Here is a 13,967-nt window from a genome sequence, read left to right on the forward strand (position 1 = left end):
TTGCAAAGAGACGGACATAACTGAGCCGCTGAACAGCAACAACAATGTATTATCAACTGCTGCACTGTACACTTGAAAAAGGTGAATACAGTGCCCCCAATTTTTATGTGAATGTCAAAGATAAGCAATGGATTTCTTCTGACATGAAATGTTAGAAATTTCTTTATTATTATTTATTAAGCACCAGCTTAATACTGCAGACATTTCAAATCACCAGGCAACAACTCATTCTTCCCCACCCATCCCACCCCAAATTCTTGATAAAGAGCTCTTCAAGTAAAGACACATGCTCTTCTCTCCTCTGTATAAAACTTTATGAAATAAAGGCAAAGAACTGTGTACATCTTGCTGTGAATGCTGCCCACAGCTGTGGAGCCAGGGTCCACCTGAGGCTGGCTTTATTGTCCAGGTCCTGAAAGACTCTTGTTCATGAACTGTCTCTTCACAAAGCAAGTCCACCACTAACAAGGGGGAACAAAACAAGGAACAGTGGTGGTCAAATCACAGTGCAGGTTCAAGGTAAGGTCAGAATATGAATTTACTTAACAAGAAAACTTAATAGTGGTCTGGCAGCCCTTACATTATATAAGCTCTTTGAAAGTACATGTAAAATTTTCTCTTTTTCTTTCTTCCCTCCTCTCCTTTTTTTTTCTGCAGTGACTCACAGGTCACTCAAAATTACGACAACAAAATAAATACATTAAAGCTGTCTCACACAATACCTGTTCTATGGGTTTACAATGCCCCAACCTAAGAACATACAAACAAAATTTCTTATTACAGGTAATTCATTATTCTGTGTGACTCAGGGAACTCCTACCATGTATAAGGTACCAAAGTTAGGCAACACTGCAATGTGAAAACTAAACACCTTAGCATGGCTTAAGGTGGCTACAGGGTAAAAGGTAATTTATCAACTAAATAGGCAATGAAAAGAGTTTTTACCTTGCTGGGTTTATCATTCTGGGGGTCAAAAACTTTCTCACAAAGTCTCAGTCCAGTCTCTTGCCTCAGCTGTTGTAAGTAGGCCCTCATCACCTCTAAAATCAAGAGCAGGTAAAATAAAAAATTATATTTGAGAAAGCATCCCAAATGTGCTAGCTGTTGATTTAGACACTGACCTTGGCAATATTCTTCAACATCTGAACAGGACAAGAAATAGAAACAGCAGTTCAAATGGTTTTAAGATTATACTCATTTTGGCCGAAAAGGTTCTCTACGTGTCATACTTGTTGCCAAGGATCTTTTGTGAGAGTGACTCTCACAAAGTAGGCTAGTGCATGAGCTGATGAGTCCACTCTCAATCTGTACAACAATCAAGTCAAGAAAAGGAGGCGGGTAAACGGTCCAGTGGAGAAAACCATGTGCCACACAGGAAGGGGGAGGAGATGTTCTTACCATCTTCCTGTTTGTTCGCAGGTTTGGCGTAAATGGCATTCAGTGGAAAACCAGGCTCTCCAGGAATGGGAAAATTAGTGATTCCCAGTGTATACATTTCTTTCTCGCCTTGGCTTTTAGAATTGCACTTAAAAAAAAAAATTATATATACAAACGTAGGGAAAAAGGATATAACATTTCAATTTGCAGTTTTTTAGTCTAAGTGGCTAGGTCTGGGGTTTTTTGTGCCCTTTTGTAATCTGGTGAAGCCTGTAGGCTCCTCCGCAAACTAACCTTTTAAATGAATAAGATAAAACAGGACTACACAAGAATCCAATTATAATGAAATACAATAATTACAATATTTAAAAAATCAAATTTATGACATAGCCACACATGTGCTCTTTAATGCACTAAATAACAAGACTCAGCAGTGGACCTAACAACTGAATTCTGAAGCAGTAATGAATGCAAGTAAAATTTCAAAATATCTTCAATTATAAATGTAGTATGAAAATGCCACAGAAAGTCACAGGTATTGCTAACGCTACTGTGGGCTGCTGCCTACGTTACAAGTAAATGCTAGATTTCAGTTGGAGGTTAGTGAAAAGATGTAATCTTTTCTCCACTCAAGTTCATGCACCCCTGAATTCTATCCCTGGACCCCAGGTTAAGAACCCTTGAGCCATGGGCTTAAAAAAGAATATTTTGGTCAAGATTTCTGTCTTGGAAAAATATATGCAAAGCCTTAAAACACCATCATCCTTATCTCCTCATTAGTCAACTACTGTTAAGAGATATACATTTGCAAAACCTTAAACACCATCATCCTTCTCAGTCAACTACTGTAAGTTTAGACATCTACATTCAGATTTTCCTCTCAAGTCCATGCTCTAAGTCAGAGGAATATTTTCTACTTCTCCTTAAAGACTCAACAAGTCTAAACACCTATTGTGTTCCTGACAAATGATTATCCAGGCTTAATTACCTTTTGGAGTTTCTTTAGACACTCAGAAATGTAGAGAGTTATATATATCAAGGTCCTATCGGCTTCATTCTATGGGAAGAAAACAAAACTTAAAAACAGTCCTGAGCAAAATGCAATAACTATTTGCAATAAAAGAATTCAATCTTTGTCTTTTATTAACTGAAAACTGAGAGCACAGTTATCACAGTATCAAAAATTCCCATTCTCCAAATGCAATCTTCTCAAGCTCTGTCTGCTCCTGGGGAGGCAGCCACCAGCGTCCTCCCTGAGCTGTGCGGCTGGCCCTGTTTTCCTCAGCTCCCCTTGCCTTGGGTTCCTGAGAAGTTGTACCAATAACTTCTTCTAGGAAGGAGAGCTAACAAAGCCGCCTGGAAAACCTGAGGTGAACCATATGGCTGGTTAATATTTAAAAGCCCTTTCACTTCAGGATCTGTGCCGAGAATAGAAACATTTATGACTCTAAAGGAGGAAGCAATTATTTCACAACTGACCTATTCTTGAAGAGCTCCAAAAGTCCAACTTTTGACCTGACCCAAAGGAAAATGTGGAGAAGACAAATGGATGCTAATCCAATGTGGCACGTACTTCAGGTCAAATTTTACATAGATTTATAATTTTAAATAAACAAACTACACTTTTCCCTAGTTTTAAGAGTCTATGATATTCGAGAGAGAATGAAATGTGGTGAAATTTTAATACAAACACCACACTTAAGACCATGCATTAGATTAGAAACGTCCATAACATCACAGAATGTTTAGATCACAGTTTATTGCCCAAGAGTCTACAAATAAAGATTTCACACTCTGTTGGATTCCAAGAGATTAAAGTTTGGCAAGGAGTTGAAAGAAGCAAAAAGTAAAGCAGTAAAGGAAAGATATACCCATTTGAATGCAGAGTTCCAAAGAATAGCAAGGAGAGATAAGAAAGTCTTCCTCAGTGATCAGTGCAAAGAAATAGAGGAAAACAACAGAATGAGAAAGACTAGAGATCTCTTCAAGAAAATTAGAGATACTAAGGGAATATTTCATGCAAAGATGGGCTCAATAAAGGACAGAAATGGTATGGACCTAAGAGAAGCAGAAGATATTAAGAAGAGGTGGCAAGAATACACAGAAGAACTGTACAAAAAAGATCTTCATGACCCAGATAATCACGATGGTGTGATCACTCACCTAAAGCCAGACATCCTGGAATGTGAAGTCAAGTGGGCCTTAGGAAGCATCACTACGAACAAAGCTAGTGGAGGCGATGGAATTCCAGTTGAGCTATTTCAAATCCTAAAAGATGATGCTGTGAAAGTGCTGCACTCAATATGCCAGCAAATTTGGAAAACTCAGCAGTGGCCACAGGACTGGAAAAGGTCAGTTTTCATTCCAATTCCAAAGAAAGGCAATGCCAAAGAATTCTCAAACTACCGCACAACTGCACTCATCTCACATGCTAGTAAAGTAATGCTCAAAACTCCCCAAGCTAGGCTTTAGCAATACGTGAACCGTGAACTTCCAGATGTTCAAGCTGGTTTTAGAAAAGGCAAGAGGAACCAGAGATCAAATTGCCAACATCCGCTGGATCATGGAAAAAGCAAGAGAGTTCCAGAAAAACATCTATTTCTGCTTTATTGACTATGCCAAAGCCTTTGACTGTGTGGATCACAACGAACTGTGGAAAATTCTGAAAGAGATGGGAATACCAGACCACCTGACCTGCCTCTTGAGAAATCTGTATGCAGGTCAGGAAGCAACAGTTAGAACTGGACATGGAACAACAGACTGGTTCCAAATAGGAAAAGGAGTATGTCAAGGCTGTATATTGTCACCCTGCTTATTTAACTTATATGCAAAGTACACCATGAGAAATGCTGGGCTGGAAGAAACACAAGCTGGAATCAAGATTACCGGGAGAAATAGCAATAACCTCAGATATACAGATGACACCACTCTTACGGCAGAAAGTGAAGAACTAAAGACCCTCTTGATGAAAGTGAAAGAGGAGAGTGAAAAAGTTGGCTTAAAGCTCAACATTCAGAAAGCTAAGATCATGGCATCTGGTCCTATCATTTCATGGCAAACAGATGGGGAAACAGTGGAAACAGTGTCAGACTTAATTTTCTTGGGCTCCAAAATCACTGCAGATGGTGACTGCAGCCATGAAATTAAAAAATGCTTACTCCTTGGAAGAAAAGTTATGACCAACCTAGACATATTAAAAAGCAGAGACATTACTTTGCCAACAAAGGTCCATCTAGTCAAGGCTACGGTTTTTCCAGTAATCATATATGGACGTGAGAGTTGGACTATAAAGAAATCTGAGCACCAAAGAATTGATGCTTTTGAACTGTCGTGTTGGAGAAGACTCTTGAGAGTCCCTTGGACTGCAGGGAGATCAAACCAGTCAATCCTAAAGGAGATCAGTTCTAAATATTCATTGGAAGGACTGATGCTGAAGCTGAAACTCCAATCTTTTGGCCACCTGATGCGAAAAACGGACTCATTTGAAAAGACCCTGATGCTGGGAAAGATTTAATGCTTAAGGAGAAGATGACGACAGAAGATGAGATGGTTGAATTGGCATCACCGACTCAATGGACATGAGTTTGGGTAAACTCTGGGAGTTGGTGATAGAGGGGGAGGCCTGGCGTGCTACAGTCCATGGGGTCGCAAAGAGTCAGACACGACTGGGCGACTGAACTGAACTGAAATTCCATAATCTAGAACATTATCAAGAAGATTCATTGACATTCCTTGTAACTTGCTCACAGCAGCATCTCAGAGAACTTCTTTCCATTTCTCCCTTTCCTTTTCTACCCACTTCCACTTCTCCCTTCCTCCTGAGATCACAAGAACTATGAGGTTGAGGGAAGGGTCCAGGACACAGAAGTATATAAAAAACAGCATGCAAAATTTTTTGGTTTTGGACTTGTACAAAATAGGTGCTTAATGCTGCTGAGTAAATAAATATAAAGAAGTGTGTAGACAAGGGTAAATCTCAGTATAGGACCAAACAATATTAAGCTCTGTGAGCCACAGTCTGTCACAACTACTCAACTCAGCTGTTGTGGCATGAAAGCACTCATAGGTGATGTGTAAATAAGTGCAAATGGCTACGTTCCAGTAAAATTTACAAAAACATATGGAAACCCAGATTTGGTCCTCAGACAGTGTCTGCAAAACCATGGTGAACTAAGATTAATATAGAATTAGGCACTGTTCTGGATTTTTTAAATCACACAATCTAATTTCATTTTACTTATTCCTCACATTAACTCTGACTGCCAAGTACATACTATCCCCATCAGAAAACTAAAGCATAAAAGTTTTGTACTTTACCTTAATTTCATAGTTTTTGAAGAAGACATTGGCCTTAAAGTAATAGATAGCTTCATCCACAATATCGGTATCTTTTGCTAAGCAGGGTAGGATGGGAGAAAGGCAGAGGATGTTAGCCAAATATAAAACATAACATTTGAAAAGTTATAAAGAAAAAAAAAAATCAAAGCTCAACAGTCAAGGGCTTTGGAATTGAATAACATAGAATCAGGCTACTGAAACAAAGTCTTTAGAAAGAATTTCTAGAAAAATAAGCACATGGTTTATTCACACAGCTTTATTGTCTTTATAAAAATTATACACGCTGATTAGAGAAACAAATGAATCAATACAGGAAAAAAAAAGGAATTGTCACCCTAATCTCACTACCCAGAAATAACTACGCTCAGCATTTGGTGAACATCACTCCAGACATTTCTCAATGCATTTACAAAAACAGACTGAGACACAGACTAAATTTAATAAACTGCTTTCTTAAAAATATTTGGATGGCCAAAAAGTTCATTCAAGTTTTTCCAAAAGATGTTACAGAAAACCCCAACGAACTTTTTGGCCAACCCAACACAAAGAATGCCATACAATTTTATTTGAACTTACTTTTATTTGAACTATAGCTTTAGGGGAAAAACCTCTCAGCTGTTCACTTAGGAATGTACTGGGATTCACACATACATCTTTCTTTTTATAAAAACTGTGACTTCAAATATGTACAATCTGTTCAAGGTGGCTAGAGACTGAGAAAAACCAGAAGTACTGTTGCAGCAAAGACAGATTTCATTACAAAATTTCTGTGGCTTTTTTTGGGTTTTCCTTTTTTTATTTTAAAAAGGTCACAATCCCAGGGTCTTGATATCCGGCAGCTGGTTTTAGCAACGTAGAAATGGCTATTTTCATTTTGCAACACTGACTGCTATCCCTCTCACACAGCAGAAATGCAGAAGCTTTGGACTCTAATCCAGTTGTCTTTATCTTTGCCCATTCCCCTGCTGGAGAATTTTAACAGAACTCTTTTTTTTTTACCCTCCTTTAAAAAAATTTTTTTGGACATGTGGGATCTTAGTTCCCCAACCAAGGGTCGAACCCACACCCCCTGCAGTCTTAACCACTGGACCACCACAGAAGTCCCCAAAAGAATTCTAACTCTAGACTTCTGTTCCCTGTGATCTAGTCTCTTATTTGCTAAAAAGAAACTTCCTACTATGATCCCACAGTACTTACAAAAAACAAGCTAGCTCTAGTGCCATGTTGCAGAGGAAGGGAAAGAGGCTAGCTGATAGGATTCAGGCTAGTTGATAGGATTCAGAACATAGAAGAGCATTTGGCATATATAAGGTGTTCAAAAGATATCTGTTGAATGTAAATAACTAGATTAATGCTAACAGTTACTTAGTCCATAGCACAGGCTTATATTTCTCCATAGTTCCAATTCAGTCCTATTCCAGCCCCCTAGGGAAGAGTAACAGGCCACTCTTAACTACAGAAATCATGAAGTTCCAGTTTCCTGCAGTCCCATTCTCTCTCAAGGGCCCAAGAATTGCAAAGGTGGTAATTAAAGTCACTTCACTGGTCAATTAAATCTTCTGATATACTATATGGTATTTTGGCACAATCTGGGAAGTAATCTGGTTAAACACTGATCCTTATTCTTCCTCTGCAAAAGAATAATGTCATTCTTTTACATTATTTTTCCTGTTTTTGGTGGCTTTTTTTTTCCATCTCAGAACAAGATTGTGGTGACTCACCAAATTTATGAAGTTTACTGAGCTTTAACTGGTATTGAAAACAGAACTAAATTAAGAGGAAGTCAAGTCAAATAAACTGGCCAGAAGAATGGAGACAGGGTCAGTACAAAATTAGTAATCTAAACTATGGTCTTGGAAACCACAAATGCAACTCAGTGCAGACCCTTCCTGGCTGCAGGGAAACCATGTCTAATATAACACAAATTACACTGTTGGCAGAACATCTCAGAACGTCATCAGAAGAGTCTCAGATAGTATCTGAAAAGAATGAGGCATTCTGAACAGAGAAAAAAAAAAAGCTCCAAAAAAAAAAAGTGAGTGCCAAGAAAGAAAGCAAAAGATACAAAATTCAGAAAAGCAACAGAAGAAATGAATGCTGTTATACAGGACACTTAAGACTGAGGTATTGGTAAAAACTGGGGTCCTGAAGAATGGACAAAGGAAGTAGATTTAGATAAAGAAAGAGGTTAAAATACGCTTTGTTTTTTCCAGCTTGATGACACAGAAAGGGTGGAGACACGATGTTCTATAGAGGCAGCAGCATTAGATTAGTAAGAACTGACAGTGATGATAGGAAGAGTGTTGAGAATTAAGCATATTTCCTCTTCTCTCTCAACAAAATATCCCAGAGAAACTGGCAGCAATAATACAGTTTCCTATTAAATGCAACATCTACCCAAGATCTGAGAAGGTGGAAAGCACAATATCCATCAAGCAAATAGAAAATACCAGAGCAATCTGAGATTTCCCTGATGTGCTAACATCAGAGGGTTTCATACCAAAATGTGAAAATAATGGAAAGGGGTTTTGACTTACTTTCTCTAGGGGCAGGTCCTTTGAACTGACTTCTGATAGGCAATAGTGCCATGTTTCCAATGAGTTTGGTGTCAGGGTCCATGAGGGAAGAGTGGTAAGCCTGTAAGGACAAGCCAGGTAAGAACACAGAAGCAGAAAGAGAGCAAATGTCACTGGGGCAAACAAGTACACTTCCCCAAGGAAAAAAAGAATAATTCATCCAAGATAAACTGGCTCATGAAAACTATCAAAGTTTGAGGAATTCTGAGAAAATTTGAGGCAAGCTAGTTGTTGAACACAGCCATTATTAAAAATAAAGTTATAGAAATTTTCAATTAAATAAATTATATTAAAAACAAAGGTAATAAATATTTGACACTTTCATTATTTCCTACTTTAAAATTATTTTACCAATGTCTGTGATCTTAAGGTTAGTTATGCCTTTTGCACCTACGGTGGAAACACTGTATGATAAGATGCTACTGTGCTTTCCTTCCAATTTCACATCTGGTGACAGAACATTGGTAACTGGTGAGGTATTCACAGTATAGAAATAGGCAAACACTATATAAATCAGAGGTACCCAGCAACCCAGCTGGCGTTAAAACCACAATCAAAGAACTGGCTCTTCAGCTCTGCCACTTTCTGGCTTTATGCCTTAAGACATCACTTTTCTTCTCTTAGCCTATTTCTACATTTGTAAAATAAAAACATATATACTTGTTTGAAGTGGATGGATGTGAGTTAGAGGAGAGAGGAAAAAAATCACATTTATGAGAACAATTTATAGGCCAATTTCTAGTTCGGCATTTTACAAGATGTCTGGCTTTTTGTAAGACAACATGGGCCCCAGTCATTTATTCATCAAAAGATTACTAAGTACCTTCTGTGTGCAAGGCATGTGGAGATACTGGCATGCAAGACCAGCCCTGGCTCTGTCAGGTGAATAGAGGAGACAGATAATAAGTAAGTGATCACAGGGGAGGTCAAGGGTGCTCTTTGTGCACCTGGAATGATGAGTACAAGGCATTAGGGTTCTGTCTTAAAATCTGGCTTTATCAAGATTTACTAGTGTGCTTATGTATTTAAGGGCTTCCCTGGTGGATCAAATGGTAAAGAATCTGCCTGCAATGCAGGAGACCTGGGTTTAGTCCCTGGGTTGGGAAGATCCTCTGGAGGAGGAAATGGCAACCCATTCCAGTATTCTTGCCTAGAGGAGGAGCCCAGGATTCTTGCCTAGGACAGAGGAGCCTAGCAGGACCCATGGGATCCCAAAGAGTCAGACTCAACTGAGTGACTAACTTTAACTTATGTGAAAATGGATTTAAAATGGATAACCAACAACGACCTACTGTACAGCACATGGAACTCTGCCCATTGTACTGTGGCAGCCTGGATGGGAGGGGAGTGTGGGGAAGAACAGATACATGTATATATATGGCTGAGTCCCTTTGCTGTTAACCTTAAACTATCACAACACTGTTAATCTACTACACCCCAATACAAACACACAACACACACACACATGCTGGTGTGTTGCACACACTAGTGTGCAACTTTGGGCAAGTTACTTAACTTCTCTGAGCCTCAACTTTCTCCTCTGCAAAATGAAAAACCACTAACGTATCTACTTCATAATCACTCTGAGGATTAATTAGGGAATAATTTATACAAACTGTGTAGCTCAGAGTTGGCCTGACATGCATCAGGAGTCAAACGGTAGCTATGGGATTCACCAAACGTAACTATGGTTTACTCCTTTTTATTACCGATGTGCTTCACCTAACTGCAGCCCCTTGTCCCCCCTGCACTAGCTATCCTGTCTTATTACCTTCATGGCATTTGCCACTATCTCAAACAATCCCCCTATTTTATTCACATTCACAGATTATGTCTCCTCATTAGAATGTAGACTCCTTAAGAATAGGGACTTGTTGGCCTTATTCACTGCTATAATAGTGCTTTGGCATGCAGCAGATGCTAAACATCACATGTTACTGAACATGCTTTTTCCTCATCTGCAAAATGGAGACCATGATGGTGATAAATCTACCCGTGACTGTCAGAAATTAAGAACAACCAAACCACCATCAATTTTAACTCCTACTCTGATGCACATGAAAACAAACATGTGGAAACTAGGCGCGGACCTTGCACCTGCTCTGAGAGCCCTAAACCCAGCGGCTCAGGGGTGGCAGCCACTGCCGGGGCGACCGGGGAGGAGGAGTCAGGGAAGTGGGGTCGGACAGGCGACAGGCAGCATAAGGCACCCGCCTCCAGAGGCAAAGGAGGAAGTGGGCCTACAGGGAAAAAAAAAGAAAGAAGCCGGGCCCTAGCTGTGATATGAGAAATTAAAAGGGCAGCCCTTGCCTTCGCGGCTCTAGTGAGGCTTTGGGAACCCCGCTGGAATCGGGGGGGACGGGGAGAGGCGCAAAAGGATCAAGCTTGAAGAGGAGGGGGCAGAAGATCTGTGGCAGTCTCCTCAGCACGCCCCGGGTCTCTGGCCCACTCTGCCATGCCCTGTTCCTCCACGGCCGGCCGACATCCCCGGGCCGCCCTAATCCCACAGAGGCCGGCCCCTCTCCTCTGGCCTTTCCCCTTCTCAGTCCCCTGCTTTCTATCTGCCCTCCTCGGCCTGCTTTTCTCAGCGCTCGCAAGACTTCTCGCGACTCTCTCAAATCCCCGCCGTCTCCCGACACCCCCACTTTGGCCCATTTACCGGCATCTTGGAGGCGCCCGGGTCTCAACCCCAACGAAGAGAATCTGGGTAGAGATCGGCGGTTCCGGTCTGGCAGCCCGGGCGGGGTAGGCGGAAGTGAGCCGGAAGGGGAGGGCGAGGGCAGGACGCCGCGCTTCCGGCCTCGCAGTATGTGGCTAGCCGCTGCAGCTGCGCAGATCCGACAGGGCACCAGGGGGCGCTCGAGCCCTAGGCCTGCCCTAGGGCTCTGAGTATCGCGCCTGCGTGAAGTGTGGGCGAGAATGAGGTTGATTTCGGGGTTACAGAATCCTAGATATATCACCTCTTTCGTTTTTTCTCAAAGACCACCTTTTCAGTGGCATTCCCTGGGTCATCCTAAATTCAGTCCCACTTCACTCCCCTTTCCCTCAGTTCTTATGATTCTTTTATGTTTTACTTTTGGGTTTTGTCTCTGTTCATTCGTATGAACGTCAAAAATGCAAGGATAGTCTGTTTTGTTCACTGCTTATATCCCTATACCTGTAACAGGACGGTACAAGGTAAGCATCAATAATATGTGTTGAGTGAGAGAATGAACTCAATCCACTGATTTTAAAAAGGAAAAAACGATCACAGAAGGGATTTGTGTACTACTCTTGTGTGATTACGTACTGCGATTCTTTGTGTAATGGCTGAGAAAAAATTGAAGCCAGCTCCAACATTTATTGGCTGTGTCACCTTGCAAGTTAACCTGCATACCTGTTTCCTCATCTGAAAATGGAGATAACAGTGATTACCTGAGTTTTGTGAGGATGAAATGAATTGCTTGGAATGTGCTTAGAACTTACATGCCTGGAACATACAAAAAGCTAAGGAATTCTTAATCTTTACTGGAAAGCACCTCAGGTTAAAAGCCAAGTTCACTGCTGCTTCTGGCCATTTCTTTTCCCAGTCCCACAGAATGAATTACTTTGTCCCATGTTCCCACAACTGATTTCTCATTTATATTTCTGGCCAAATTTTACCTTTTAGGAGGAGACTTCCTTGGTGGTCTCAGATGGTAAAGATAGTCTTCCCTGATCGAGCTGATCTACTGGGCCCTTAAGACTAATTATAAACAAGGAAACCTCTAATAAGGGTGACTGTGGGGCTACTTTGCTCCCATCAAAGAAGCCTCCTCTTGTGTGTTAGTCACTCAGTCGTGTCCAACTCCTTGTGACTCCATAGACTGTAGCCCACCAGGCTCCGCTGTCCATGGAATTCTCCAGGCCAAGAATACTGGAGTGGGTTGCCATGCCCTTAGAAACTTGAACCCGGATGTCCTGAATTGCAGGCAGATTCTTTACCATCTGAGCACACACCAAACTCTCCATAAGGCTAAATGAGGAAGGTATAGCTCAAGAAGGATGAGGAGGGCAAATGAAAATGTCTTATTTTTCTGACTCTCTCACATGACAGTAACATTTCTAAAATCTAGCAACACTGAGAGATCAGGGTGTTTTTGCCCTTTGCATACTCGAGGGCCACAGAAAAAAGAAAAAGCAAGAGATTTCCAAAGAAACATCTACTTCTGCTTTATTGACTATGCCAAAGCCTTTGACTGTGTGAATCACAACAAACTGTGGAAAATTCTTAAAGAGATGGGAACACCAGACCACCTGACCTGCCTCCTGAGAAATCTGTATGCAGATTAGCATAACTGTAAGCAACAGTTATAACTGGGCATGAAACAACAGACTGGTTCCAAATAGGGAAAGGAGTGTGTCAAGGCTGCTTATTTATTGTCACTCTGTTATGTATATGCAGAGTACACCATGAGAAACGCTGGGCTGGATGAAGTACATGCTGGAATCAAGATTGCAGGGAGAAATATCAATAACCTGAGATATGCAGATGACACCACCCTTACGGCAGAAAGCAAAGAACTAAAGAACCTCTTGATGAAAGTGAAAGAGGAGAGTGAAAAAGTTGGCTTAAAGCTCAACATTCAGAAAACGAAGATCATGGCATCTGGTCCCATCACTTCATGGCAAATAGATGGGGAAACAGTGGCAACAGTGACAGACTTTATTTTTTTGGGTTCCAAAATCACTGAAGGTGGTGACTGCAGCCATGAAATTAAAAGATGCTTGCTCCTTGGAAGAAAAGTTATGATCAACCTAGACAGCGTATTAAAAAGCGGAGACATTACTTTGCCAACAAAGGTCCATCTAGTCAAGGCTATGGTTTTTCCAGTGGTCATGTATGGATGTGAGAGTTGGACTATAAAGAAAGCTGAGCACTGAAGAATTGATGCTTTTGAACTGTGGTGTTGGAGAAGACTCTTGAGAGTCTCTTGGACTGCAAGGAGATCCAACCAGGCCATCCTAAAGGACATCAGTCCTGAGTGTTCACTGGAAGGACTGATGCTGAAGCTGAAACTCCAATACTTTGGCCACCTGATGTGAAGAGCTGGAAAAGACCCTGATGGTGGGAAAAACTGAAGGCAGGAGGAGCAGAGGATGACAGAAGATGAGATGGTTGGATGGCATCACCGACTCAGGGGACATGAGTTTGAGTAAACTCCAGGAGGCCTGGTGTGCTGCAGTCCATGGGGTTGCAAAGAGTCAGACACGACTGAGCGACTGAACTGAACTAGGACTTAGAAGAATTCCCTAAGAAGCCCAGTCTGGCCTCATGTTGTCTACTACTGATGTTCTCCTAAGTGCCCCTGTGAGAATTAGCTCACACCAGCAGATTATGGTGCTAATACCCAACTCTTGCCCCCAGCTTGGGCCCCCAGGCACACTGCTATCAGTTACCCCTGATAGCTATGGCTCCTCACACTTTACATCTTTAATGAAAATGGATCAAATTTGACACTGTAGGCGTACTTCTGCTATCCAGGCCCAAGAATGATTAAAAATTTAACCTGAGTTGCAGGTTTTCTACAGGGACTTGATCTGCATCAGTAGGAAGATCCAACACCAATGGAACCTAGAGCTGCTGTGAGGATTAAATGAAAGAGATTCTGCTTTCCGTTAGCAGTGTCTGGGTTATTAGCGGGTGCTGGAGAAGTA

General features: G+C 41.2%; 2 protein-coding genes across 2 annotated transcripts in view; both read right to left on the reverse strand.

The window, feature by feature from the left end:
* The window catches only part of ANAPC7 (anaphase promoting complex subunit 7), a 102,768-nt gene that overhangs the window by 36,249 nt on the left and 52,552 nt on the right, over positions 1-13,967 (reverse strand). The gene's annotated exons all lie outside the window — the stretch shown is intronic.
* On the reverse strand, positions 272-11,037 carry ARPC3 (actin related protein 2/3 complex subunit 3). The gene is made up of 7 exons (XM_052655069.1): positions 10,951-11,037; positions 8,253-8,352; positions 5,695-5,771; positions 2,366-2,434; positions 1,399-1,525; positions 946-1,040; positions 272-461 (listed from the first exon to the last, which is right to left on the reverse strand). Exons 1-7 carry the CDS (start codon positions 10,954-10,956, stop codon positions 399-401), a joined length of 537 nt encoding a protein of 178 aa, XP_052511029.1. The 5' UTR covers positions 10,957-11,037; the 3' UTR covers positions 272-398.

This window comes from Budorcas taxicolor, chromosome 17, assembly GCF_023091745.1.
Source record: "Budorcas taxicolor isolate Tak-1 chromosome 17, Takin1.1, whole genome shotgun sequence".
In the NCBI taxonomy this organism is placed as follows: Eukaryota; Metazoa; Chordata; class Mammalia; order Artiodactyla; family Bovidae; genus Budorcas; species Budorcas taxicolor.